A 27218-nucleotide genomic window follows, 5' to 3' on the forward strand; every position below is an offset into this window, starting at 1 on the left:
AGCTCAACGTGAACTGGCTTAAGGCAAAAAAGGGACAGGGTGGACTTCAGGCCCATTTGATCCAGGACTTCCAGCAATGGCATGAAGACGTGGTCTCTCTCCATCCCTCCGGTCGGCTCTGTTGTGGTGGTAACCAATGCCCCCTGGCAGCTGCAGACTCACACCCTCCCAGCTCAGCAACCCCAGCTAACAGCGCATGCCTCTCTCCCAATAAATCCCACCAGTGCCTGAGAAAGCTCAGGTCATACTGCTCAACCTCCCCTAAACCACATAAGCTTGGTCACACCAAACCAGAGCTCTGTTAAGAAGGAAGAAGAGAGGGCGCCTGGGTGGCTCAGTCGGTTAAGCGACTGCCTTCGGCTCAGGTCATGATCCTGGAGTCCCGGGATCGAGTCCCACATCAGACTCCCTGCTCAGCGGGGGGGGGGTCTCTTCTCCCTCTGACCCTCCCCCCCTCATGCTCTCTCTCTCTCATTCTCTCTCTCAAATAAATAAATAAAATCTTTAAAAAAAATAAATAAAAAGAAGGAAGAAGAGAGTGACAGGTGCCAGGTAGATTCCTATCAAATCCACGAAGTCCTTCCAAGCAGGAGTGGCTATAACAAAAGCATGGAGGCTGGACCACTGATGATGTTGATGTTACTGCAGGAAACAGTGAGGACGGGACCCATTTTGTCCTCAGACCAAAAGGTAGGAGGCACATAGCAGGAAAGGTGGCTGCCATAGTGGCGAGTATTGAAAGCCTTTGTTTTTCTATTTTTTAAGATTTTATTTATTTATTTGAGAGAGAGAGAGAGAGAGCAAACAATGGGGCAGGGGGAGGAGAGGAAGAGGGAGAAGGAGAAGATTCCCTACTGAGTGTGGAGCCGGACATGGGGCTCGATCCTATGACCCTGGGATCATGACCTGAGCCGAAGGCAGACTCTTAACCAACTGAGCCACCCAGGTGCCCCTATTGAAAGCCTTTAAAAGGTAAGCAGAGCGGGGCCGCCTGGCTGGCTCAGTGGGTGGAGGACGTGACTCTTAATTAATCTCAGGATTGGTAGTTTGAGCCCCATGTTAGGTGTAGAGATTATTTAAAAATAAAAATCTTGTTGGGGCGCCTGGGTGGCTTAGTCGTTAAGCATCTGCCTTCGGCTCAGGTCATGATCCCGGGGTCCTGGGATCGAGCCCCGCATCCGGCTCCCTGCAGAGCGGGGAGCCTGCTTCTCCCTCTCCCACTCCCCCTGCTTGTGTTCCCTCTCTCGCTGTGTCTCTCTCTGTCAAATAAATAAAATCTTTTAAAAAAAATAAAAATCTTGTTGCAACTGGGTGGCTCAGTCAGTTAAGCATCTGCCTGTGGCTCAGGTCACGGTCTCAGGGTCCTGGGATCGAGCCCCATGTCGGGGTCCCTGCTCAGCGGGGAGTCTGCTTCTCCCTCTGCCTCTGCCCCTCTCCCTGCTCATGCTCTCTCTCAAATAAATAGATAAAATGTTTACAAAATTTTTTAAAGTAAATAAATAAGAGGTAAACAGAGGAAATCAGGTGGTGTCCAAGGGCCACAGGGAGTCATGGGAGGTCAGTGGGGGGCGGGGGGGACAAGGTCTAGCCCCATGTAGGAAATGGACTTGACCAGGTGAGGCTGCTTCTAGGGTCTGAGAAACAGGGAGACATTCAAACAAAAATAATTAAAAATCACCTGCGCCATGCCAGGTCACATATGAGACTCTTAGGAGCTACCTTCACGGAGTTTATAAAATTACGTTAAAGCAGGCCGACCTTGAAATAAGTGACAATTAATTAGCTATAAATGTTGTAAGTATAGGGGCAGGAGCCAAACACGGGGATAACAGGGGATGTTTGCCCACACTGAGGAGGACAAGACAGATGTCTTTTGCTGAGGAGGACCACTTTTAGATGAGAACTTGGGCAGAGCAGGGCCATGAGGGAGTTCCTGGCATAGGGACATGCAAATGCAAAGGTCCTGGGACAGGAAGGAACAAGGTGGGCTCCAGGAAAGACAGAGAGAACCACTGTGGCTGGAGCATAGTGAATGACGGGGAGAGCCTCCACAGAAGCGGTTGGAGATGTTCATGGGACCAGATTGGGGGATGCCTCATTGGTACATGTGGATGTTTGGACTCCTCGTGGCAGCAGTAAACCCAAGAAGGGGGGTGATATCCAGGATCAGACTGCTTTATCCTGATAGCTCCAAGCTGCTGCATGGAGCTGGAGGGCGGCTGGAGGGGAAGCAGGGAGCTCCAAGGGGAGGCAGGGGCAGCTGTTGGATGAGAGGTGGTGGTGGCCTAGACTTTGGTGGTTGCCATGGAGATAAAGAGATATGTGTGTGGGCTGGAGGTCTGGGGAATCAGGCCCTGCCAATGGGATAAGGTGGGAGGAGGGCAGGGAAGACTCAAGATGCCACCCAGGTGTTCGGAGCCATTGAGATGGGAGGCCGTGGGCAAGGCCACTAAGGTCCCCTTTGAGTTGGACTGAGCAGTTACAGCAACCATGTAAATAGCGGTGATGGTCACACAATTTTGTGGATGAACCTAACGTCACAGAATTGTACACTTAAAAACCGACCAAAGTGGGGCACCTTAGTGGCTCAGTCAGTTAAGCGTCCGACTCTTTTTTTTTTTTTTAAGATTTTATTTATTTATTTGAGAGAGAGAGAATGAGAGACAGAGAGCACGAGAGGGAGGAGGGTCAGAGGGAGAAGCAGACTCCCCGCTGAGCAGGGAGCCCGATGTGGGACTCGATCCCGGGACTCCAGGATCATGACCTGAGCCGAAGGCAGTCGCTCAACCAACTGAGCCACCCAGGCGCCCAAGCGTCCGACTCTTGATCTCAGCTCAGGTCTTGATGTCAGGGTCGTGAGTTCAAACCCCACATTGCACTCCACACCACTTGTGAAGCCTACTTAAAAATAAATAAATAAAATTTAAAAATGTAAAAATAGGGGTGCCAGGGTCCTGGGATCAAGCCCTGCATCGGGCTCCCTGCTCAGCTGGCAGTCTGCTTCTCCCTCTCCTTCCTGCTCGTGCTCTCTCTCACTATCTCTGTCTATCTCAAATAAATAAATAAAATATTTTTTAAAAAATTAAAATTAAAAAATAAAAAATTGGGGGACGCCTGGGTGGCTCAGTAAGTTAAGTGTCCAACTCTTGATTTCGGCTCAGGTCATGATCTCAGGGTGATGAGATAGAGCCCTGCATCCTAGAGCTTAGCGGGGAGCCTGCTTCAGATTCTCTCCTTCTCCCCTCCCCCCCAAAATAAATAAACCTTTAAAAAAACTGATTAAAATATGTGATATAGGGGCACCTGGGTGGCTCAGATGGTTAAGCGTCTGCCTTCGGCTCAGGTCATGATCTCAGGGTCCTGGGATCGAGCCCCGTCTGGGGCTCCCTGCTCAGCGGGGAGCCTCCTTCTCCCTCTCCCTCTACTGTTTCCCCTGCTTTGCTGTCTCGCTCTCTCTGTCAAATAATTAAATAAAATCTTAAAATAAAATAAAATATGTGAGATATATATATATATTACCACCACAAAAAAAATAGAGGAAAAACCTTAAATGTACACTAACTCTAACTAAATAAAATGAAAAATGAAGTACTTCGGTCACACTGGCCGCATCACAAGGGATCCATACGCCACGGGGCTGGGGCTGTTGCAGACAGAAGGCTTCCATCATTACAGGAAGTTCTACTGGGCAGCACTTGTCTGCTGCTGCTTCTTACCTCCGCCCAGGTATCCATGGCAACATTCCAAGGGGCTGCCTTGAAACCCCACCAGGACCCAGAACAATACTCGGGGAGTGAAATTGCCTTTTAATATTGGATCCTGGGACGCCTGGGTGGCTCAGTCGTTAAGCATCTGCCTTTGGCTCAGGTCATGATCCCAGGGTCCTGGGATCGAGCCCCGCATCGGGCTCCCTGCTCGGCGGGAAGCCTGCTTCTCCCTCTCCCACTCCCCCTGCTTGTGTTCCCTCTCTCGCTGTGTCTCTCTCTGTCAAATAAATAGATAAAATCTTAAAAAAAAAAGTTGGTTGTAGTAAAGGGGATATTTGCCAAGGTATGGGCAGGGTTGGGTAACTGACATGAGGGGGCGCAGCACCCCGGGTGAGTAGTAGTGGGGAGCTGAGACCACGCACAGGCTGAAGGTTGGGGGTTGCAGGGAGACACCAGGAGAGAAACACCTTGACTTCTTACTCTTCTCTACTCCTACCTCCTGTCCGTGCTGATCCCCGTCCACCCCCACCCCCTCCCCGGCTGAGTCTAGCAGAAGTCAGAGAGCCCAAGTGGATCTCCTGGGACACAAGGCAAGGTGAAGGGTGGATGGCTGATAATCAGCCCCGCTTGATTCCCTCTAACCCCCGCCCCCACCCACCTGTCACCCATAGGCCTCCATTGGCCCCTGAAAACCTCCACTCCACGACCACCACACCCCTCATCCCAAACTCTCCCCAGGAATCTCTGATTGCCAGCAATAGAAACCACTTCAGTTGACTGAACCTAAAAAGGGATTTTTGGGGGAGGATCTCTGGGAGTCTACAGAATGGAGAGGAAGGATGGAGAGCCAAGGCTGTAGCCTCATCGGGGTAGGTTGCTCCTGTCTTGCAAGACTCCTCTCCAGTGCAAAGTACAGGGCAACAATGCCCAGTCTGGATCCCTTGAATAGGGAAGGGGAGAGGACCCACTGTCAGTGCCCTGAAGCTGCCCCCAATGGGGCAGAGCTCCATCCCCAAAAGAACAGGGAATGGAAGCCAGATGGCTGCAACATTAACCAAACATCCTCCTCAAGATTCGACCAATGCATTTCAGAGGAGGGATCCCAAAAGGAAGGCAAGAAGGGGTACTGCCCCATCTGGGCCAAGCAGGTAGCAAACGCCACTTTTCCAGGGACAGCCCTAGTCGGAATCGTGACATGGGCTGGGCAGCCACGGAGGGACTGTCCTTCCTGAAGCCACGGGGCCAGGGCTGTCCCTCTCTCAGAAGGGGCCCAGTGGACAGGTGCCATGGCCATGCTCAGGCTATTTCTCCCAAGGGCAGATGGAAAGACAAACAGAAGTAGGCTCAGTCCAAAATATCTTTTATATACATGGTTTATTCCTCCCAACCCCCCTGCTGCAAGCCCAGCCTCAGCTGCCCTCCCAGCATGGAGCTGCCCACCACCACCTTTCTCAGGGGCCTCCTCTCTTGGGACTGTATCTCTGGAGGGGGGGTGGGGAAAAGGAGGGAGCCCTAGCACAGGGTGGCTCCCCTGTGCTCTCAGCCCCCACCCTCCAAGGGAGAAAGGAGGAAGGAGAGAGGCAGCACAGAACTGGGGTTTGAATACTCAAGAAGCTACAAGATAGAAGACAAAAGTAGCACACTCTGGGGAAGGGGGAAGCAGGGAGGAACCAAGGCCAGATCCCGCCCCCCAGTAGGGGTATGGCAATCCCAGGACCCAGAGGGGCAAGGGGAGGGACTGGGGAAAGAAGAAGGATCAGGGGTGGAGAAGCCCAAGGATGGTCCCACCCTGACCTGGACTCCTGGGCACAGGGCAAGGGAGGCCCGAGGAGCCCCTGCACTGGGCGATGCATGGGCCGATCGAGACCTACAGCTTGGTCAGGTCCAGCTTCAGCTTGTAGGGTGGGGGGCTGTCCCCAAAGGCATGCGATGGGGGAGGATACAGGGGCCAGTCTGGCTCTACCATGAAGCCCTTGTGCTGCTCCAGGGTCAGGGGCTGCAGGGGGAGGAAGAGGGAGGGAGGGAGGGCTACTGAGCCCCCACCCTGCCAAGGCTCCTTCCCGCCCCTGATCTCAGGTCACCCCGGCTAAGGGTTGGCATTGTTCCCCTTACTTGATAAGGAAGTAAAGAAACTTGCCCGGTGTCATACAAGAAGTCAGGGAACCTTGTCTCCAGGGGAGAGCGAGTGGCCCAATTCAGGGCCGAGGAGCGGCCCTTCGCCCACCGTTCCACCCGGCCCCACCCACCTGGAACTTGAGATGCTGGCCAGGTGCGGTCACCAGGGTGGAGCAGCTCAGCCACAGCATTACCAGCACAGAGAGGAAGAGGCAGCAGGCCAGGATCCAGCGAGGGAGCCCCGAGCGCCTGACCCGCCCAGAAGGCACGCTCAGCGGTCCTGGTGGGGTTTGGGAGGCCCTCCCCTCCAGCTACACTCCCATCCCACCCCCAGGGTCCTGCCACCCACCGGGACATGCAACTGAGGAAGTCGTTGTCCTGCAGCTCATCGGATTCCACCTTGGCCTTACTGCTAGTCTTGACTCGGATCTTGGCCTTCCTTACCTTGTCCAAGGGGCCTACAGGGTCTGAGAGACAGGGCACCTCTTAGCAGCCCCTAGGCCTCTCCCAAGAGGCCATGGCAGCCATGGAGAGGAGAAAGGAGGCCAGGAACTAGGGCAATGGGGCATGGAGTCCTGGAATAGATCAGAACCCTGGCACATGGACCGTGGAATCCTGGGGAAATAGACCGTGGAAACTGGGAGCCCTAGAAGATGGGCCAGGGAACCTAGGAAGATGAGTCACAAAACCCTGGGAGACAGACCACGAACCCCGGGAGAAGGATCATGAATCCCCGAGAGAAGAATCGCAGAACCCTGGAGATGGGACTGTGGGATCCCGGGAAACAGACCACAGAACCATGGGAGATGGATCATGGAACCCTGGAAGATGGACCAAGGACCCCTAAGAGTTGAGAGATAGAAATCCCATTCCTAGAGGGTTCATTTGCCGGGAGGATTCCTTATGGCTGTGGAGCCACCTGTGGAAGGAACATTGGTCTAGCCTCGGACCTTACCCACGTGCACCTCCAAGGCTTCAGGGTGGGATCCCCGCCAGGTCACCTCTACTCGCTGCAGACGGGCCCCCTCGTGCCCCAGGCTCTCTACCACAGGCTGGGTCTAGGTCAGGAACAAGACAGCACAGAAAGAGCCATTTAGAAAGGCACCACCTTGGCCCTGGGAAGTGCATCTCTGTGTCCCACGTAGGCTACATTGTCCCATGCCCAACTGGGACATAGTTCCCCTGGGTGCAGAGAGGACACCCTTCTGTGGGGCTGTGGGCTGTGACATCAGGGACGCGGTTCCCTGTTGGTGCAGGCATCTCAGTTCCTCTTGACCGGATCCTTTAGCTCCTGAAGTAGGAACGCGGGCTAGGCGGATAGAAGCACAGGGATTGGCTGAGAGATGGTCACATGAGCCAGCCAGGGCCAATCAAAGTAAGTCTCAATAGAGCTAAAACTTCAGAGAGGTTATACCCTAGAGCCTTAGGCATCCCACGCAGCCATCAGGAGGGAAGAGCTTGCCTGGGAATGCAACCACCACAAAGCGAAGCAGAGTCAAGGAGGGGAGTGAGACTGAACCCCTGAACCTAGCTGGCTCCAAACATTGATCACCCGAGGACTTTGCATCCCGTGAGCCAACAACCAGCGCATCCCACCTTCTTACCCTGATCACCCACCTACCACACTGGCACGGCCTCTGCCAGACCCCTCACCTGGAACACCACCACCTTCCCATTGTCAGTCTGCAGGTAGTACGTCCAGGTGGAGGAGACAAAGCCCTGGGCCGAGTTGACAAGGTCATTGCAGAGGGTGGAAAACAAGTCCAGGAGCGAAAGGGCCCCGCTTGGAGCTTCCAGGACCTTTCTCTGCCAAAGGAAGGCCCAAGGCACATGTCACCAAGGTAGGGAGGCGAGCCGGGAGAGTTCACTGTGACCGGAATTTGCTGAGTGGTTTGGGGCAACAGGGCTTCATGCCGTGAATGCGGCATTTGGCACGCTGTTGCCCTTGGAGAAGGGGACTGCCCTTTCTGAGCCCTAAAATGGAGCTGATTTTCTTCTGTCATGGGGTTGTTATGAGACTTCAACTAGACGATGGCACAGCACCGATGCGTAATATGTAGTAGCTGCTATTATTAAACATTTCACAGCATCATTCTTATTTTGACAGCATCAGGAGAGAATTCAGAACAGGAAGGAATGGTAGTGCAGCGTGCTTTTATGAACAATGCAGGCCTGGAGGGGGTGGAGGAAAAGGGGTGAAGGGGAGGAGCTTTCTGGGCACTCTCAGTCCAGAGGTCCCTGGCTGTGATAAATGATTTCCTGTGCCTTAGTTTCCCCTGACACAGTGTTTCCTAGACTCACTCATGGACATGACGGGTGAGCCGTTATTATCTCTCCCTGGGGTGGGGGAGTTCCTCCTCCTTAAAACTCAGTTCCGAGCCCTCCCCCCATTACAGGGGCCACCTGTTCACCAAAAGGAAAGTGCTTAGACCAGCACCTGGCATGCAGTAGGGGCTCAATAAAGTCAGCTCTTCAGATAGCCCTGAAGATGAGTGAGGTGAGGGGTGTTCACACGCCCTGGTGGTAAATCCCATCTCTTGCCCAGCCCTAACTGTGTGACCTCGGGCAGTTGCTTCGTGGGCATGAAATGGGACTGACACTGTCCCAGGGGCCTCTAGGTGGCATGAGGAATTTGGGACAGGCTGTGGTCAGGCCGGGACCAGGACAAATGATTTATAACCACCGGCTGTTTTCTGCATTTACTCCTTGTGCGGTGGTGGGAAGGGAGGGTATTTCCCATATCAAAGAGATGATAATTGAGGTTTGAGGCAAGACAAGACTCCGTCGAGGATCCCCAGTAAGCCCAGAATGGACTACAGAGCCTGGAACACTCTGGACATGAGTGCAGATTTGGGGGGTGGGGTAGAGAGAGGAGGGGGGATGGTCCCAGGGCCACAGGTGGGAGGGTGCCCACCTTCTGCTCTGGCTCAGGCTCGGGTTCAGGCTCCGGCTCCGGGTTCTGGCTCCAGCAGCCCTCGCTGCAGGCTTGCTGCTCCGTCTCCTTCACATAGGCCTCCACACACGCTGGGGGTGGGGTGGGGCGGGGAGGGGGCAGGAGGGGTGACTAGAGGGTGACCCTTCCCAGGCCACCTCTCCCCACCCCGGCCCACCCGGCCAGCCCTCACCTGCTTCACACTCAGTCTGGGTGGCGTTAGGCTTGGAGCTCCTTGCCACAAATCGGCAGATGGAGAAGAGGCGGCAGCCGCGCTCACAAGCACTGATCAGGACAGCCCTGTCATACTCATAGGGGGACTCAGAAGGGTCCTCCTCCTCAAGCTCTGCCTGGGAGAGGGGGCATTGGATTCAGGCCAGGGGGAGGGGCAGGAGGAGATTTGCACTGGAAGTATGGGCTCAGAGCAGGAGGTAGAAGATCTGTTGTTCTCTCCCTCCTCTCCCCCCCCAATCCAGAGAGATTGAGGTGGGGAGGGGAAGGCTAAGAATATTAGTGGGGGTTCTTAGCTCTGAGGAAGGGAGAGGGGGGTGGACCATGGAGGACACTAGGTTTGGGCAATGGTTGTAAAATGGGTAAGTTGGAGAGAAACGCCCCCCTCCTCTCCCCCCCCTCCACCACGCCAAGGCTCCAGGGAGGAGGGCAGAGATTGAGGGGGATTGTCAGGCCTGAGGAAGGAGGGAGGAGGCTAAGAGGAGGAGGTTTTGGCCTGGGAAAATGGAGATCCAGCTGGTGGGGGGGGGGGTGAGGATGTGAATGGGGGCTGGTAGCACTTGGGGGGGTAGGGAGGTGGATGTGGAAGGAGGAGGAAGGGGGGGAGGAGGAGGAGAGGACCGTCAGACCTGAGGGAAGTGGGGGATGGGCGCCCCGAGGGTCTTGGCGCAGCCGAGTGCAGTCAGAGCCCGCAAGCTGGCCTAAGAAGCCTCAATCCCCTCCCCGCGCCTCCCTTGGAAGGACCCTCCCCCCAACTCCGCATTCATCGGAGGCACTCGCATCTCCAAACCCTCCGCCATCCGAGGGACCCCCCCCCAGTCCCTCCCCCGCGGGAGGAACAACCCCCATCTCCATCCGAGGGACCCCCGACCCCAGCGCTCGCCTCGACAGAAGGGACCCCAGTCCTTCCCTCACCAGAGGGACCCACCTCCATTGTTGAGCCCCCATTTCCGACTCCTTCCCGCTGGGAAGAACCCCTATCCCGCGCTCGCAACGTGGGGAACCGCATCCCCAGCCCCTCCCCCACCGGAGAGATTCCCGGGTCCTCCGGCTGGCGCCGCATGCGCTTCACCTGCGGCAGCTGCGGACCAGGATAGCGGTCGCGGCACCGCAGCTGGCAGCTCTGCGTATCCCCGAGTTGCGGGGCGAAGGGGTCGCGGGCGGGCGGCGCGGGGGTGGCAGGGGGAGGCTGCAGCAGGAGCAGCAGCAGCAGCGGCGGCATCAGCGCGACCGAAGCCATGGCCGTGCCGGGAGCGCGGGGCTCGGGGGACGCCGGCTCCTGGCAGGCACCGAGGATGCAGCGGCGGCGGCGGGGACCGGGTCGCTGACGTCACCCGAGCGAGGCAGCCTGGGAAGGGGGGGCGGGGGATGCGGAGAACGGGCGGGGGAGCCGCGCTGCGGCACCGTCGGGGTGCGGGTGGGGCGGGGCAGGTGAACGGTGATCCCCCGCCGTCTGTCCCATCTCGGGGGTGCCGGGACACCTCCCTCGTATCCACGGACTAGAGGATCTCAGCCAGCTCTATGAGGCCAAAAGGAAACAAATAGGGTGATGGGGTGTCTCTTGGCCAGGGGATTCAGGGAGGGCCTCCCCGAGGAGGCAAAATTTGAGCTGGCCACGCCGGGAGGGCAGTCCAGGCAAAGGGAACAGCGAGCGAGTGCCCTGAGGCGGGAAAGAGAGTGTTGGAAGAGGAGGTAGGAGGGCGGTGGTGCGGGAGCGAGAGACTGGAGATGGACGGACGTGAGTGAGGGTCACAGCGCTGGGGCAGCGAAGGCCTCGGGAAGGTCTGTGGCATCGTGTCCTTTGCCACCCTAGTGAGAGGGGCGGCAACTTTGTAACTGGTTTGCCTCCTGTAGGAAGCCCTCCCAGGCCCTTCAAGGTCTCCCCAGCCTCTCCCCCTTCTGGCCCAGCCCTGATCCACAGGCCTGGGGGATCTAGCGCTGTCTACCCCAACTGGGGGCCTCTCGGCCCCGGGGCGGAGTGGGAGGGGGCACAGAGGTGCAAGTAGGCGCGGGGTTGGAGTGCTGCTAAAATTCCTAATTCTTGTGGGAAAACTTGGGACACACAGGGACACTTCTGGCTTCCATAACTGCCACGCTCCAAGGTGACAGATTAGAGCCCCATGAATTTCGGTTTAAGAGGTCTCCCTAGCTTCCTCTCTGTCAGCCATGGTAGTGGGGGCGCCTCCCTAAGCCTAGGTCCCCTGCAAAGACGACCCCCCTCCCCCCCGCTGGCATGCCCCGTGCAGGTGCCTGCCGAGGTCGCGCTGCTGCCCGCGTGGCTTCCATCTACGCGCCGCCCCCACAGACCGGGCGGCAGCCACTCGGGGTCGGCGGGTCAGAGGGCGCCGCAGGTTCCGGCCGAGGAGGAAGGGACCCCGGGGGGTCTAGCGCACCCCCTCCCCTGGCCGGCCGCGGCGCTTTCATCTCCGCAGCCTCGGCAGGCCCCCACGTGGCTTAATCAGGCGCGGCTGTGCCTGGCGGACCCTGGACATCTGGATCCCGGCTGGCCCCTCCCCCGCCCCGCCCCTCCTGGGCTACGCCGCTGCGACCCTGCTGCAAGGGCCTCCAGCCCGCGGTTTTCGCGAAAGCGAGGGAACCCCGGGTCGAGCCCCCCGCGAATCAGGGCCTGTGCCTTGGGAAATAGCCATTGGTTAAGACCAATGCTGTCTCCCATTTCACAGGTGGGAAACTTAGGCTCCGGGACCCCTCAGCTGAGCTAGGATTCAAGCCCACACATGTCAATTCAGAGCCCTGAGCGCTTAAGCTTCTTCCACAATTACTGTACTTCATTCATTCCAAACAAAGCCCTTCCCAGGTATTTTCTTGCGACAACCTTGCAAAGTACGGGTAGCGTTGCCTAATTTACAGATGAGGAAACTGAGGCTCAGGGTGGGAAAAGGGGTGGGCCCAGATACAAGCGAGAGAAGCAAAGAGAAGCGGGCGGAGGTTGGGGCATCGGACATAAGAGGAGTCACTTAAAGCGCAACAGGAAAGAAAGACTCCCCGCAACCTTTTGCGGAAAGGGAAACTGAGGCTGGAGAGGTGGGAGCGCCGGCCTGGGTTGCCGGAGAAGAGCGAGGGGCTTGGTTGCCGCCCACCCACCCCCCTTTCCGCTCTACGAGGCCGCTGGGGGCGGGAGCGGAAGGAGGACTTGACCCTGGCCCCCCAGGTGAGCCCCGGCGCCCCTCCTGCCGTTCCCGAGGGAGCAGGTCCAGGTGAGGGGCGGGAGGGCCGGCGGGCGGCCGGGGTCGGGTTTCAGGAAATCCGCCGACATTCCTTCGGGGCTTAAGAGGGAAAGTTGACTCGGCGCCGCCCCTCGCCCCCCCCCCACTTCCTACCCCCCGGGGCGGCCCGGCCGGGGGCGGCAGGCGCGGGGCGCTGCGGCCGGCCTGGGCGTGAATCAGCGGCTGGCCGGGCGTTCGGGAAGCGGCGGCCGAGGTCAGGGCGGGCATCCGACAAGCGCCCTTTGTCCCTTGCCGCCCTCACCACGACCCCGCTGACCCCCACCCTCAAGCTGGGTACATGCTGAGGAGGAGGCACGGCACGGTGGCGCCGGCTTGCTGACGGTGTGGGGGGAGGCTTGGGAGGGAAGGGGTACAGCTGTCCGCCCCCCCACACACACCGCAGTTGGCGCCTCCTAGAACCCAGACATCCGAGGTTCTCCGGGGTGCAGAGGGGCAGGGAACCCAGGCCTCCGTGGCGGGTGCGCAGGGGCCCTGACCTAGACCTGGGCGGCACTCCTGAGGCCCCACCTCCAATGCCTATGGGGTCTGAATTTTTCACGTTCGGTGCACAAAGCTTTCAACCTAGGCATCCCAGTTACCCAGGCTCAAGCTCCAGGGTAGAAATGATAAAGCCCCACCTTCTCCTGCACACAGGTCCTGAACCTAAGTTCTGCTGTCCCGACGCCGTGTCCAGGTCCAGACCCTCACTGCCCCTGCTTCCTGGGAACACAGGCCTGGAACACCGGCAGCTAATCCCATACTGAGGGGCCCTGAGCATGGGGGTCTCAGCATGGGAGAGGCAGTGCTGTGCTCTACTCATTCCCACTGGCTCTGGGTTCCTATGGGCCACTGAAGGTACTGTTAACGGCTGCCTTCTCCCCAGCGTCCCCTCAATGCCCTTCACTTACACAGGGAGCTGGGGCTGGAGGGTGTCCCCCAACCTAATCCTTAGGTGCAGAGAGTGCGGACTACGGAGGAGCCCTTCCCCGGCCCAGGTGGGGCCCTCTCTCCATCTGCCCCCTCAGTACATTCCCAGCCGCCTTCAAGGACTTGGGTCAATATTTGCCAGAAGTTCCGTCAATGCTGGCTCCCCTGCCAGTGCAAAAGGCAGTGGGACTGGGGAGGAAGGGGTTAAACCGCTGGGAGCACCGTGGGCAGGGAAGGGAGCCCCTAGGGGGTGGGGTCAAATCTCTTTCCTTAAAGTCAAAGATGTGAAGTATAGGTTCCCCGGGGGAGAGAGGGCTGGCTCCAGGGCAGGGCTGGGCAAATGATCCTTACCCTTCTGTGGGTAAGGACCAGAGAGGGATGGCTACCAGCTTGGGTCACATAGCAAGTCAGGGGGTGTGGGCCTCACGGGGACCCCAGGCAGCATGATTCACTAGGACTGAGTTTTCTTGCCACTTGGAAGGACTGAGAATTCTCCATCCTTCCATTTTGCAAATATCCATTGAGCTCTTCTCCCGTGGCCCTCACTGGGCCCCGCGTGAGATCCTAATGGCTCTCAGGGCACTCACAGTCTAAAGAAAGTAAGTCTCAAGAGAAAGACAATGTTCAAAGAGCTGTGTTGGAAAGACAATTTTAAAAGGTGAAGGGGATGAAGGGTGTCTGGAAAGGGTGGGGGGCCCCTCTGAGATGACACTTGACCCGTGACATGATGGAAGAGAAGGTGCTAAGTGGGGGAAGATTTGGGGGAAGCGCATCCCTGCAGAGGGAACAGCAAATCTGCAAAGACCGTGCGATAGCAACAAGCCTGGTGTGTTTGGGGAAACAGGGCTGCCGTGGCTGGAGTGAAGTGAGGGAGAGGAAAGGGAAAAGGAGAGTGGAGGAGAGGAAGAGAGAGGAGGGGGGATAGGGAAGCTGGGCAGAGAAGACCGGCTTTGCTTCTTTTAAACGTTCTCTCTGCCTGCCCTGCAGACAAGGAAGGGCAGGAGGGTCACCAGGGACGCCCAGGAGGAAGCTGGGCACTATCCCAGAGGGAGATGGTGGGGCCTGGACCTGGACAGGGTGAGGAGAAGGGGTCAGAATCTCAGAATGGGGATGTGTTTTGGAATCAGAGCCAACAGGATTTGCTGATGGATTGGACGTGGGGGATGAGCGAAGGAGAGAGTTGTCACGCATGCCTCCAGGTCTCTGGCCTGAGCACCTGGGTGGATGGGGGAGCCTTTTCCCCAAAACCCAGGGATGACTGGGGGAGGAGCGGAGACTGGGGGAGGGACTATCAAAATTTCCCTCCACAAGACTGAAGTCCTTCAGGAAGGAGTCAAACTTTGCAGGGCAGAGGTTGTGGAGGAGGGGTTGCGCTATCCTGGAAACACAATTCCAGTCAAGAACTGCCACCACCTCTTAATCCTCTGGATCACCTGGCAGGTGGAACTATGGCCCCGTTTCTCAGAGGTGACAAACTGAGGCCTGGGGACCATCCCCGCTCCAAGAGAACATGCCCCCCAGTGCCGGGTGCTGTGCCAAGGGCTTAGACTGTGGCACCTTCTGTAACATTGCATCTTCTCACAGAGGACCTTAGTCTGGCTGGGAGCCGCCCATTGTACAGAGCAGAAAACTGAGGCCGAGAGGCCTCACTGCTTCAGTAAATGGCAGTGTACCACTCCATAAACCCCATCCAGAATCCAGATTGTGGGTGTGCAGAGCCTCCAAGATCCTGTCCTCCAAGCCTCTTTTCTCTGACAATCTGGGGTCTGAGCTGCAGATCCAAATGGCAGGGAGGGTAGCCTTGAGCACACGAGGTGGGGACTCCTGAGCCACCCTCAGACACTTTTACCCCATTGGCTAGTTAGGGATATGGAGAGAGGGTCCAGGCCTCTAAGGGAACCCCCCTGTAAGGGGGAGTGAGAGCCCTTCCTCTCTCTGGGCACACCACTGGGGGCAGGGCTGAGACTCAAACCTCCAGGCTGGAGGCGTCCCTGGAACTCTCCTCTCGAGCACCCCTAAACCTCCGCCCTGGAAGCCAGAAGCCCTTCTGTCTTGGGAGCCGTATTGGGTGCTGACCGAGAGGAGGGGTTGAGGGTGAGGCGCCCGGGCCAGGAGGGGTCCCAAAACCCAAGCAGTGGCCAAGAATAATAACACGGAGAAGGATCCCGGCGCAAAAAAAGGAAGACAGACTATGCGTCGCTCCGGGCAGCCGGCGTTACCTGGAGTCGGCGGGCGGCGGCCGCCGGAGCGATTACTCACTGCGTGGCGCACCCCACCCGCGGGCCGCTGAACTGATGTTTCCGTGGGGAGGGGTGTCACTGAGTCGGGGGGGCCCTCCTTACGGCTCTCCTTCTGGGAATCCTTCCCGTCCCCATTGCGGCCCCCGTCCCCGCTCCCACCGGGGCCCATTTCTCCCCGTCTGTCCACGCGGGAGCTCTCTCTTAAGGTCCCCGGGAGCCCCCCGAGGAACCTCAGCCCTGTCCTGCGTGAAGGGGACAGCTGAGCCAGGGCGAGGGCCCGGGACTCCTTTGCCTTCCAGCTTTTTCTCAGTCTTCCCTCCAGCAAAGCCTGGGACCGAGGCTGCGCGCAGAGGACCGAGCAGAGGCGGGATTGAAGTGGGAGGCGGGGGGCGCTGGGCCGAGAGCGGTGGGACCCGCGCGTCCAGGGCGTGGGGCTGGGGGTTGCGAATCTCAGGCCCCTGGGAAAGAAGGGGGGGTGGAAATGGGAGCAGGCGGGGCTCAGGGACCACTGGGGGGGCGGGGCCAAAAGCTGGGGTGGGGGCCGAGACAGGATGGGGGGAGGAGCGGGCCAGGGCTGGGGGCCGCAGGAGTCTCTAAAGGGGCACAGGGCTGAGAGCAGGGTGCAGAGAAGTGGGCAGGGGTATGGAAACGGGATTGGGGGCGCCAGGTCCCAGATTGGGGGTGGGGAGCCTGGAGCTGGCGGGGTTGGAAAGAGAGTTCTCAGGCTGGTAGGGTCTGAGTGGGGGCTTCCGGGCAGCTGGACAGGGCGCGCGCGGTGCGCGGCGGGGCGGAGGCCGGACGGGTGGGGCGCGCGGTGCCCGCGGGCGGGCGGGCGGGCGGCGGGGAGGCCGGTGCGGGGCCCGCCGCCCCCCCGGGGCCGGGCCGGGCCGGGGGCGGGGCCGGGCGGGGCCAGCGGCGCATTAGCGCCTTGTCAATTCGGCTGCTCAGACTTGCTCCGGCCTCCGCGCCCGCGCCCAGCGACGTGCGGGCTACCCGGCCCGCGCCCTCCCGCGCCGGCTTCGAGCCCCGCGCCCCGCGCCGCCGCAGCCGCCGCCCGCCGCCTCCTGCCGCGCGCCCCCGGCAGCGCCGGCCCCATGCCCGCCGGCCGCCCGGGCCCCGCCGCCCAATCCGCGCGGCGGCCGCCGCCGCTGCTGCCCCTACTGCTACTCTGCGTCCTCGGGGCGCCGAGAGCCGGATCAGGAGCCCGTGAGTACCCGGCGTCCTGTTCCCTTCTTCCCGTCTGGGCCGAGAGCGTGCGCCCCGGGGGCAGCTGCGGGGGGAGGGGGCGCGGGCGCCACCTGGACGGCCCGGGAACAAAGGAAGGCGCCCCCGGCGCGGCCCTCGGGGCGCCCTCACCTGCGGGGCGCACGGAGCCGCAGTTCCCCCGCCCGAGGGTCCGGCTTCCGCGCCCTAGGCCTTCTTACCTGGGCCGCCCGGCCGGGGATACCCGGCCCTGACCCGGGGGGTCGGGAGGGGCCGCGGCCTGGGACTCTCTCAACTCCGGGACGCGGCGGGTGCACGCAACAGCGCCCGCGGACACGGAGCGGTAGAGACCGAGGGGCACCGCTCCCGGGCAGGGGCGCACGCGGTAGGCGCGTTGGGTGCTGGCCCTGGGCGGCCCCCCCCGCGAGTGGAGGGATGAGCCCCGCGAGGAAGGCGGGGCGGCGGGAGGGGGGCCGCTCTGGCCGCCTGGCGCGCGGCCCGGGGTCCCCGGGGACGCGCCTCTCCGCGGGCCGGCGCCGCCGCCCTCCCCTGGCGGGACCCCGCGCGCGGGGGTCCGCGGAGTCCCAGCCACCGGCGGGCTCGGAACCATTCCTGGCCAGGCTGCGCGTATCTGAGAGCCTCCAGCGAGAGAAATCTTTGTGAGCGAGTGGGTGAGGGAGAGGGAGAAGGAGCCAGAGAGTCCGGGCACCGCGGGCCCAGGCTTGGTCGGGGGGGGGGGGCCACCGGGAACCCACAGCCCCGCAGGCCGAGACCCCTGCCCTGTCAGGAGCTCCTGGGCTGCGGCACTCTCTGTCCCCCCACCCGAAGCACACCCCCTCCAGGACACCGTCTCTACATCCAGACCCTCTCTGGGACACACCCAGAGACACACAAAGACACACTGGCTTGTGGCCCGTCACCCTCGCCCTCAGATGAGCGCACACTGCATCCCAGATGCACATTCGCACACCATCGGGGCACGCACACACACATTCCATCCCTGACACACACACATTCGTGGTCACATACATTCCGCAGGGGGAGGCAACACAGGGGTATACACGCAGGCACATTCTGCCCTAGACGTTCACAATCACGGCAGGCACCCCATCCAGGCGCTCAGGTCCATTCCGGCCAGCACACATTGCTCCCCAGGCCATCCCCCACTGCACAGAGCTGTTTGCAAGCTTCCTTTGGTGCACCTCCAGAAAGGACAGGGTCTGGGCACCCCCTGGGGGCAGTTGGTGAAAGCCCAGCCTGCCCAAGGTGCCTGGGCAGGTGAGGGGCTGCCCCAGGCCCTCCTGGGGTCCCTGGCAGCTCTGCTAGACAGTGAGCAGCGCCTGTAAAGACTACTCTTAGTGACCGGCTTTGTTTCCCAGCTCAGAGAGCAGCAGGCAAAGGTGGTGGTGCTTGGAGGGATTGTTGTGCGTGTGTTTTTTCCTTTAAGGGGGAAGAAATTAAATAAAAAAAATTGTCACACCTCAGCAATATGTTTCTACTTACGGTGTGTCTTAGCACCTGACCAGCAGGCGGGTGGGTCGTAAAGTGTGTGCAGGTACCAGCGGGACGGGAGATGGGGACCCCTGTCGGGACCCCGGGATGGAGGCCACCCTCCTGCCTTGCTTGCAGAGAATCTCACACTTTTCCCTTTTAAAACACATGGTGTTCCTTTTTAATAACAGCAGTGACTCCAGATTGGGAAGGGAGAAGGAAAAAACTTTTAAAGGCCCCAGCTCTGTGTGAAAGTCAGGGAGGCAGGGAGCAAGGGGGTTGGGGTGGCTGTCCAAAAGCTTAGCTCAGGGATCTGCTTTGGGGAGCCTTCTAGAGTCCCCCCAAACCAGGCAAGGGCCCCCACAACCTTAGTGGGCTGTTCCCAGCTGCTTCGCCTGGCTTGGAATGTGTGCATCCAGGTCCTCCCCACCCCCCCACCCCCCCGCCCTGCGCCTTGGCCCATTGTTTGAGGAGGCCTGAAGGGAGTTGGGAGCCTGCTGGGACCCCAGAGCTGGGAGAGGCTGTAATCTTAATAGTTCCTAGGTGCTGCAATGTGTTGGGCCCTCTGGACATCATGATCTCATCTCATTAATCTCCCCAACAGGTAGAACTTATTTTCCTCCCATTTTATGGAGGAGGACACTGAGAACTGGAAAGGGGAAACCAGTTGCTCAGGTGCTCCAGCTGGGATTGGCACCGACGTCCCAGGAGAAGTCCTCCCTCTGACCTTTTTTGGTGGAACGTGGTTGGGGGGGAACTGGCCTGTCCAGGCCCGCCTGGCCTTGCCCTCTCGCCCTGTCCCCCGCCCAGCCCCAGGAGGGCAGCTGCAGCTGCTGGCAGGCAGTCCACGCCAGCCCAGGCCAGGCGGGTGTGGCAGAGGGGCAGTGCCCCCCAGCCAAGACCCCCCAGAGAGCCCCTTCCTGGCTAGACCCTGCTGGTGGGTGGGGGGCAGGAGGGGCGTGACCTACCCCCAAAGGGTTGAGAGTGGGCCTTGGGGTCCAGGCAGGCCCGGCCGTGCCTCCCACCCTGCTGGGGGGGCCCAGGCAGGAAGCGGTGGGTGGGCCGGGGCAGAGACGCTGGCACGCCCGAGTTCATGCCGAAGGAATTCCGAATTAGCGGGCGGCTGGCTGCCTGGGACCTCCGGGGCGGCCCCCTGGCCCCCGCCCCCGGCCGCCCCCGCCCGCCCCCGCCTCCTCGGCTCTGGCCCGCTCAGCCGGCTTCTTCGCACGGACGCCGAGACCTCCGGCGAGCCCTGGGCCAAGCCCCAAACGCAACTGTGATCCCAGGCTCCAGCAAGAAATGGCCCTCAAGCCAAGTTTGCCCCGGAAAATTGTCAGGGCCGGCCTGGAGAACCGCGTCCACCCCACCTCGCCCATCTGGGGCAGTGAGGGCCAGCACAGGGCAGCCGGTGCCATTCAGAGTGCCTCCCAAGGGGCCAGGATCACCCTGTCCTTGGCTGCCATCTCAGAGAATCAGGACTACCTCCCCCTGTCCTCTGCTGCCCCCCCCCACTCCCTTTTTACAGCTGCCTGGGGATCCTTTTAAAATGTAAATCCTCCCCTGTGCCGAACCCTGGAATAACCCCTCCTGCAGGTCTGGCTCTGCTGACCTCCTAGACCTCATTCCCTACCACTCCTGCCCCAGGACCTTTGCACTTGCTGTTCCCACAGCCTGGTACTCTCTCCTAGATATTTCCATGGTGACTTCTTTCACTTTATTCAGGTCTCAACTCAAATGCCTCCCCAGATAGGCCCCCTGGGCCATTGAGCTGCCACCACTAACATGTGCTTCACTTTCTCATATCTACTTGTTCTTTCTCCTGTTGCTCCCTTGGATTCAAGGTCCACAAGGGCAGGAATTTTGAGTATCTTGGTCACCATTGTGCCCCCAGCTCCTGGCAAACTATAGGTGCTCCATGCATGGATACATGAATGAATGAATGAACAAATGAATGAATGAGTCCTCACAACTGCTCCTGGTGGAGGGAGAGGCCCCTTCCCAGAGGCTCAAAGAAATAAAATGAATGGGCCAAGCTTCTGCAGTGAGCTGGGAGCATTTGAACCCCGGTCAGCCTGGCTTAAAGCTCCCACAGCGTTGTCCTTAAGACAATATTTTCACTCCTCTCAAACATGTGGTTGATACCATGATGCACACTTCCCAGATGGGGAGACTGGGGCTCAGAGAGGGGTGTCAGGGTCTTGGACTGTGCAACCCCTCGCCCTTATCTGGACCTTGACTTCTCCTCAGATAAAAACAGACTCCTCTTAGGTTCTGACCTCCAGAAGGGGATGCCCTTGGCATCCCTGAGACCCTCGTGCCCAGCACCCAGTTCACACACAATCCTGTTAAGGAAGTCACTTTCCATCTAATCTTCACAATGGCCTTAGGGATCATGAGCTTTCTTGTTCCCATTTTGCGGATTAGGAAAAATGAGTTGAAAGAAAGAATAATGATGCCAAGTCCCTTTGGATGGGGTTGGGGGCCGAGAGTTTGCCCCAGCTTCCTTCAGTTCCAGCAACAGCACAGAGCAGAACTCTGGAGACCAACAAATCGGGGTTTAAACTGTGTGCCCTTTCCTCATTCAATGACTTTGGGCTAGAGATGATTTCTCAGAGCCTCAGTTTTTTCATCCACAAAATAAGCAGGATTCTAGTAGGAGTCAGGGCACCCCTTTTTAGAAACGTCTTTCCCCCCAAAGACATACTATGTGTGAGGCTCTAGGGGTACAAATCTTTTTTTTTTCCTAATTGCCAAGAATAAAATGAAATAAATAAAAGAAAAAAAAGCAGAATGTAGTAGTTGTCAGAACTATGGGCCCAGCAAGATTTACTTGAATCTGAGTGGGCATTTATGCCTGCGTTTTGGGTCCACTCCCAGAGCCTTGAGCAAGTCAGTGAAGAAGCAGCTTGGAAGGACCTGAGCTGTGGAATCACGCAGTCCTGGGGCTGAATCTTGGTTTGGCCACCAACCTTGGGCTGGTCACTTGGCCTAATTGAACCTCAGTTTCCTTATCTGTAAAATGGGAGGGAGACCATAGGAAACAGCTCCTTCGCAGGACTGCCATGAGTCCTGGAGGTCCTAGCATGGTCAGGGGTGGGGGGCTCAGGGCGACTCCATCTCAGGCCTGACAGGCCCTCCTCTCTGACCCCAGACACGGCTGTCATCAGCCCCCAGGACCCCACGCTCCTCATCGGCTCCTCCCTGCAGGCCACGTGCTCAGTGCACGGGGACCCACCAGGCGCCACAGCTGAGGGCCTCTACTGGACCCTCAACGGGCGCCGCCTGGCCCCGGAGCTCTCCCGTGTGCTCAACGCCTCCACCCTGGCCCTCGCCCTGGCCAACCTCAACGGATCCAGGCAGCAGTCTGGCGACAACCTCGTGTGCCATGCTCGTGATGGCAGCATCCTGGCTGGTTCCTGCCTCTATGTTGGCTGTAAGTGGGCCCCCAGAATAAGCAGGGGTAGCTCTTGGGAGCCGCATCTCCCTCTGGAGAGGGGCATGAATCATGGGCCCTCTGGCCCATGACTGACAGTGGGCATGCTGGCACAGATGGAGAGGTAGGGACCTCTGGGGTGGAAATGAGAGCCTGGAAGCCCCACCCCTATCCCCAGGAGACTCCAGGCAGGCTGTCAGGTCAACATCCGCTCTGTTCACCCTCCTTCCACTCCAAGGTGGGGGCCCAGCTGGTGGCTAGCAACTTCTCCACCTATCCAGGGCTGGTCCAGACCCTCAGCCCCCTGCACCCCCCTTCCCCAGTGCCCCCAGAGAAACCTTTCAACATCAGTTGCTGGTCCAAGAACATGAAGGACCTGACATGCCGCTGGACGCCGGGGGCCCATGGGGAAACCTTCCTCCACACCAACTACTCCCTCAAGTACAAGCTGAGGTTGGTGGTGGCCCTTGGGTGACGCGTGTTCCAGCCTGGCTGTGAGGCCTTGGCAAAGCCCACCCTCTCCAAGCCCGGTGTCCCGTCTGCACTCTGGGGCTGCCATGGGGAGGTCTGGGGGGCCTGAAGGGACCTTCGTGTGTCCTCACACCCCCTCCTGCCCCGCAGGTGGTACGGGCAGGATAACACATGTGAGGAGTACCACACGGTAGGGCCTCATTCTTGCCACATCCCCAAGGACCTGGCTCTCTTTACGCCCTATGAGATCTGGGTAGAGGCCACCAACCGACTGGGCTCGGCCCGCTCTGATGTGCTCACGCTGGACATCCTGGATGTGGGTGAGCCCCCCACCCCAGCTGCTAGGCCCACGAGGAATCCTGCACCCCCTCTCCTAGCTCAGCTCTCGGCTGCAGCTCCAGCCCCGATCCTGCTGGTTGGGGCCGGGAGGAACTAGGCATCCACCCATAGGTCCCCAGTCCCCTGAAGTAGCCAGGATACCCTCACTCTGTGGAGAACACCTGGCCTGGCTGCCTCCCCCTCGGCAGCCCAGGTGTGCAGGAGGGGGCCCCGGGGGAGCTGGGAGGGGGCGCCCAGGTCGGGAGGCGCCCCAGGAAGCCTCAGCCTGGAGCTGGGGGGGGTGCGCAGGCGGGAGGCAGGAAACGGATGATCTGCGAGCAGAATTGGGCCTAATCTAATTAGGGTGTTTCTCAGCCCCAAGCAGGCCTGTGCCTTAACCCTTTCAGACCCTTACTGAGGCCTCAGGGGGAGAGGCCAGACCTCCATGCTGCCCACAGGGCTCCCAGAAGGATCCCCAGAAGGCTGGTAGCCGCCCCCGACCCCAGTCTACTTCCTGCTTTGCTTCCTCAAGTCCTAAAGCTGCAGTGAGCAGGTTCTAAGCCTCAGTTTTCCTTCTGCACCAACAAGGCTGTCCTATTGAAAACCTCTTCAAAGTAGGAAGGATCTGGAGGTGCAGGTGGGCAGTGGGGGGTCAGGAGGAGCTTCCCAGGGGTCTGGCAGCCTGTTGGCCCCCTGGCCTCCTGGGCATAATAATAACAATGTCATCAGTTAGGCAGTGTCTGCTTTTCCATCGGTCCCTGAAGATAGGATTATGTTTCTCCTGTCACAGATAATAATGGTGATAACAGCTAACATTAATTGAATGCTTCTAGGTGCTGAGTGTTTCCCAAATAATGTAATCCACCCTTCTGGAAGGGGGGAGGGGTGAGAGGGCAGAACAGAGGCAGGTGCCACCCAAGCCATGTGCTCTGAGATTTGAATCCAGATGGGGGCCGGCCAGGTCCAAGGAAGGCTGAGTGATTAAGCCCTGCCCTGCCCCGTCTCTCAGTGACCACCGACCCCCCACCCGACGTGCACGTGAGCCGAGTTGGGGGCCTGGAGGACCAGCTGAGTGTGCGCTGGGTTTCCCCACCGGCCCTCAAGGACTTCCTCTTCCAAGCCAAGTACCAAATCCGCTACCGGGTGGAGGACAGCGTGGATTGGAAGGTGCCTGACAATCCCCCCTCTCCCTCAGCTCCCACCCCACTCTGCGCCTCCCCGCCCCCACCTCTGGTCTCTGACCCTGCCATTGCCACCAGGTGGTGGACGATGTCAGCAACCAGACCTCGTGCCGCCTGGCCGGCCTGAAGCCAGGCACAGTCTACTTCGTGCAAGTGCGTTGCAATCCTTTTGGCATCTATGGCTCCAAGAAGGCAGGGATTTGGAGCGAGTGGAGCCACCCCACAGCCGCCTCCACCCCTCGCAGTGGTGAGCACCCCAGCAGGGCTGGGTGGTCAGGAGACCAGTCCCAAAGCAGCCAAAGCCTTTGTTTCTTTGTTTCCTCCAAGAGAGCAGAGGTCTCAAATTGGTGGCCCTTTGGGGCCAAATCTGGTCCTTGGATCCATTTTCTTTGACCTGTCATTTGAAAAAAAAAAAAGTTTGACCTACTTGCGGACATTTAAAAACAAAGTTTTTCACACAAATATCCTAGGTTTCCTAGAAAGATTGTCTAGAAAATGTTGGGGCGCCTAGCTGGCTCGGTCGGAAGAGCATGCGACTCTTGATCTCGGGGTTGTGAGTTCGAGCCCCACGTTGTGTGTAGAGATTACTTAAAAATGAAATCTTTTTTTTTAAAGATTTTATTTATTTGAGAGAGAGCGAGGGAGAGAGAGAGAGAGCACGAGTGGGGGGGGCAGGGGGAAAGGGAGAAGCAGACTCCCCACTGAGCAGGGAGCCTGATGTGGGGCTCGATCCCAGGGCCCTGGGATCATGACCTAAGCCGAAGGCAGATGCTTAACCGACTGAGCCACTCAGGCACCTCTAAAAATAGAATCTTTAAGCAAGAAAATGTAACAGGACACAGCCAGAGTATGTCCACAGCCCCTATCAGGCCCCATCATTCAGAGGCCTCACTCTCCAGTTGCCCCACCCCACCTGGCACATTTTGCCCACCTGTGCCCCCTCCTGAGCCCCTAAAGACAAGTGAGTTTGAGACCTCTGCTTCTGAGGCTGATCAGCTGCCAACTCTCCCTCTGATGGGCCTTGGGTTCCCTTTCTGATCAAGGTGGGGGGTGGGGACAATCAGGAGCCTGGATCTGACTTCCCTTGCCCTCTGGGGTTTCTCTAAGCCCATGATCCTCCATTCTCTCCTTTGTGAAATGTTATGAAATATGTAAATTGAAATGTCTGACCTCAGCTTTTCCATCTGGAAAGTGGGCACAATAATCCTACCCATCTCAGGCTATTGTTAGGGTTAGATGAGATAACCCAGGAAAGAAAGTGTGCTTATAGTGGGCGCCGTCTAAGTGTTTGCAGGTAGTAGTGACTAACGCTCCCATCTCTTGCTCCCCCATGATCCCCCCCCGCCCCCGCAAGGAAATCCCTTTTCTCAGGTGAGGACACTGAGGCCCTAGGATGTTCAGCCAGCCCCCAAGGTCACACAGGGATCTGAACTCAGTTTCCTGGAAAGTCCAGGCCCATGCTCCTGGGATGATGGGGAAACTGAGGCCCGGGGGGGGGGTCCCAAACCTAGGGAGGGACAGAGCCAGGCTCCAGCCAGTTCCCCAGCCCCCATCCTGGGCCCCTCCAGGTTCTTGGGGTGGGCGGGATCTACGACGGCCGGGAGGGGCCTGCGCCTTGGCCCCTGCTCGTGCCCAGCACCTGCGATTCTTGCACGGGAGCCAGCAGGCGGCTGCGTCCGCTGGAGAGGCTGGGGAGGCCGGGGGAGGCCAGCAGGGGCGGTGGGGGCCGTGGCCGTGCCAGGGCCTGTCAGCGGGTTCCCGGCGTTATTTATGACGTGAGGCCGATGTCCTTATCTGCCGGCCTGCTAGGGGCTGGCTGCGGCCGGCAGCTGGACCGACAGGCTGGCCTCCCACCTGGCCCTTCCAGCCCACTCCCCATCCCACTGGCTCCCGCTCTCAGGCCTGTCCTGGGGACTGCCTCCCCGCCGCCCCCCCTCCGGGTCTCCTCTGTCTCCCTTCATCCCTCTGTCATTCTCTTCCCCTGTACCTCTCTGCATTTTTGCCTTTTTTGGTTTCTGTGTCCCTACACGCCCATGGTCTCTGTCTCTGCCTGCCGCAGCCCTCTCTTGATCTCGCCCTTTTCTATCCCTCTGCATCTCCTTGGCTGTCCCCCATTGCTTTGGCCCTCCCCACATCTCCCTGTCTCGCCTTGTCTCCATCTTTCCATCTCTGCCTCTCTCTCTCTCTCCAGCTCTCCCTCACTAGTGTCTCTCTTGCCCTTTCTCCGTCCCTTGCTCTGGGTCTGGGTCTCATCCCTCTGGCCCTGACTCCTCTCCTTCCCCTCCCTTTCACTCACACCTGGCTCAGGCCACGGGAATCAGGTTCCTGCAGGAGACGTGGGGGAGGAGCCCCCTCCTTCCCATGCCTCCCACCTCCTCCCGGGCTCAGCTGGGCCGCTGTGCTGGGCGGTGGAGAGGACCCGATCCCGAGACACCGGGAGGGAGGTGCCCAAGGGGAACAGGGTCCCGCCGAGCCGCGGAACCTCCCTCTCCTGCCCTCGCGCGCCCTCTGCCGGGCGCGCCGTGACGCTGCCGCTTCCCCCATCAGAGCGCCCGGGCCCGGGCGGCGGGGCGTGCGAGCCGCGGGGCGGCGAGCCGAGCTCGGGGCCGGTGCGGCGCGAGCTCAAGCAGTTCCTGGGCTGGCTCAAGAAGCACGCGTACTGCTCGAACCTGAGCTTCCGCCTCTACGACCAGTGGCGAGCCTGGATGCAGAAGACACACAAGACCCGCAACCAGGTAGGAAGGAGGGACCGGTGGGCAAGGGATGGAGTGGTGGGGGCAGAGAGGGAATCGGGCTGCCGCGGGGGGGGGGGGGGAGAGGTCCGCAGCCCCCAGACACTGCCTCCTTCCTTCCAAGCACAGGACGAGGGGATCCTGCCCTCGGGCAGACGGGGCACGACGAGAGGTAAGGGAAGCCCACCCCAGCTGGGTGGGTGGGCAGGGAGGGAGACAAGGGCCCCTCCTCGTGGCCAAAGGCCGTGGGTCCCCCACCCTCAGCCTTAGAGTTGTTGAGATGGAATCCCTTCCTCTATCTCCTATTTATCAGCATTTACCTAACACCCAGTGATTACCTGGTCCTGTGGCCTTCAGCCTAGTAAAAGCATCTGACCCCCGCAAATGTCCAAAGTGGAACATAATCCTCAGGAATGAACATACCCCAGTTAGCATGTATGAGCACCTACTGCATGCTCACCCTGTGCCAAGAGCTTTACCCACAGGACACCCCTTGGAACAAACAGATATTCTTCTCAAAGGGGAAAACCAAGGCCCTGAGAGGGGGCAGTACCCTACCCAAGGTCCCCAAGCTGAAAGTAGCAGGACCGGGACCTGAAGTGGGGCTTCCTCAATTGCTCTGTGGTACTGGCCCCTCCTAGGCTCCCTGCTTAGCTTGGCTTCCCCTCTGCCTGCAGGTCCTGCCAGATAAGCTCTAGGGACTGGGGCCACCCTCCCTGCTGCGTGGAGACACGGGGGCTGCACCCAGACTGGGGGCTAACTCTGTACCCTCACCTCAGGGCACCCAAGCACCCTCGGCAGGAGCTGGGGTGGGTATTCTGAGGGTAACAACATCTTTGGCCTCCACGTGAGGCCACTCTTGGGTGCAACTCCAGTGGGGTGTGTGTGAGGGTTGGCTAAGCTGCCCAGAACCCCTGCCAGGGCTGGGGGTGAAGAGGGGTCATTGCTCCCCCCCGCCCCATCCAGGACCCCTACAAAGAGTCTTTTTAAATAAACAAGCTATTTAGGTGCCC

General features: G+C 59.4%; 2 protein-coding genes across 2 annotated transcripts; one reads left to right on the forward strand and one right to left on the reverse strand.

The window, feature by feature from the left end:
- Positions 1 to 5062: 5062 nt before the first annotated feature.
- Positions 5063 to 10262, reverse strand: TMEM59L (transmembrane protein 59 like). The gene is made up of 8 exons (XM_028087147.2): positions 10058 to 10262; positions 8948 to 9104; positions 8737 to 8846; positions 7476 to 7628; positions 6778 to 6880; positions 6172 to 6289; positions 5954 to 6071; positions 5063 to 5703 (listed from the first exon to the last, which is right to left on the reverse strand). The coding sequence occupies exons 1-8, from the start codon at positions 10223 to 10225 to the stop codon at positions 5575 to 5577; spliced, it is 1056 nt and encodes a 351-aa protein (XP_027942948.1). The 5' UTR covers positions 10226 to 10262; the 3' UTR covers positions 5063 to 5574.
- Positions 10263 to 16470: 6208 nt separating this feature from the next.
- CRLF1 (cytokine receptor like factor 1) lies at positions 16471 to 26903 on the forward strand. Its single transcript, XM_088022238.1, has 9 exons — positions 16471 to 16582; positions 21222 to 21503; positions 21827 to 21956; positions 22125 to 22294; positions 23302 to 23459; positions 23552 to 23720; positions 26021 to 26208; positions 26330 to 26377; positions 26883 to 26903. The coding sequence occupies exons 1-9, from the start codon at positions 16471 to 16473 to the stop codon at positions 26901 to 26903; spliced, it is 1278 nt and encodes a 425-aa protein (XP_087878364.1).
- Positions 26904 to 27218: the final 315 nt, after the last annotated feature.

Source organism: Eumetopias jubatus, unplaced genomic scaffold, assembly GCF_037043125.1.
Source record: "Eumetopias jubatus isolate StellerSeaLion01/CBP00866 unplaced genomic scaffold, mEumJub1_p1.0 scaffold_1, whole genome shotgun sequence".
Lineage (NCBI taxonomy): Eukaryota > Metazoa > Chordata > Mammalia > Carnivora > Otariidae > Eumetopias > Eumetopias jubatus.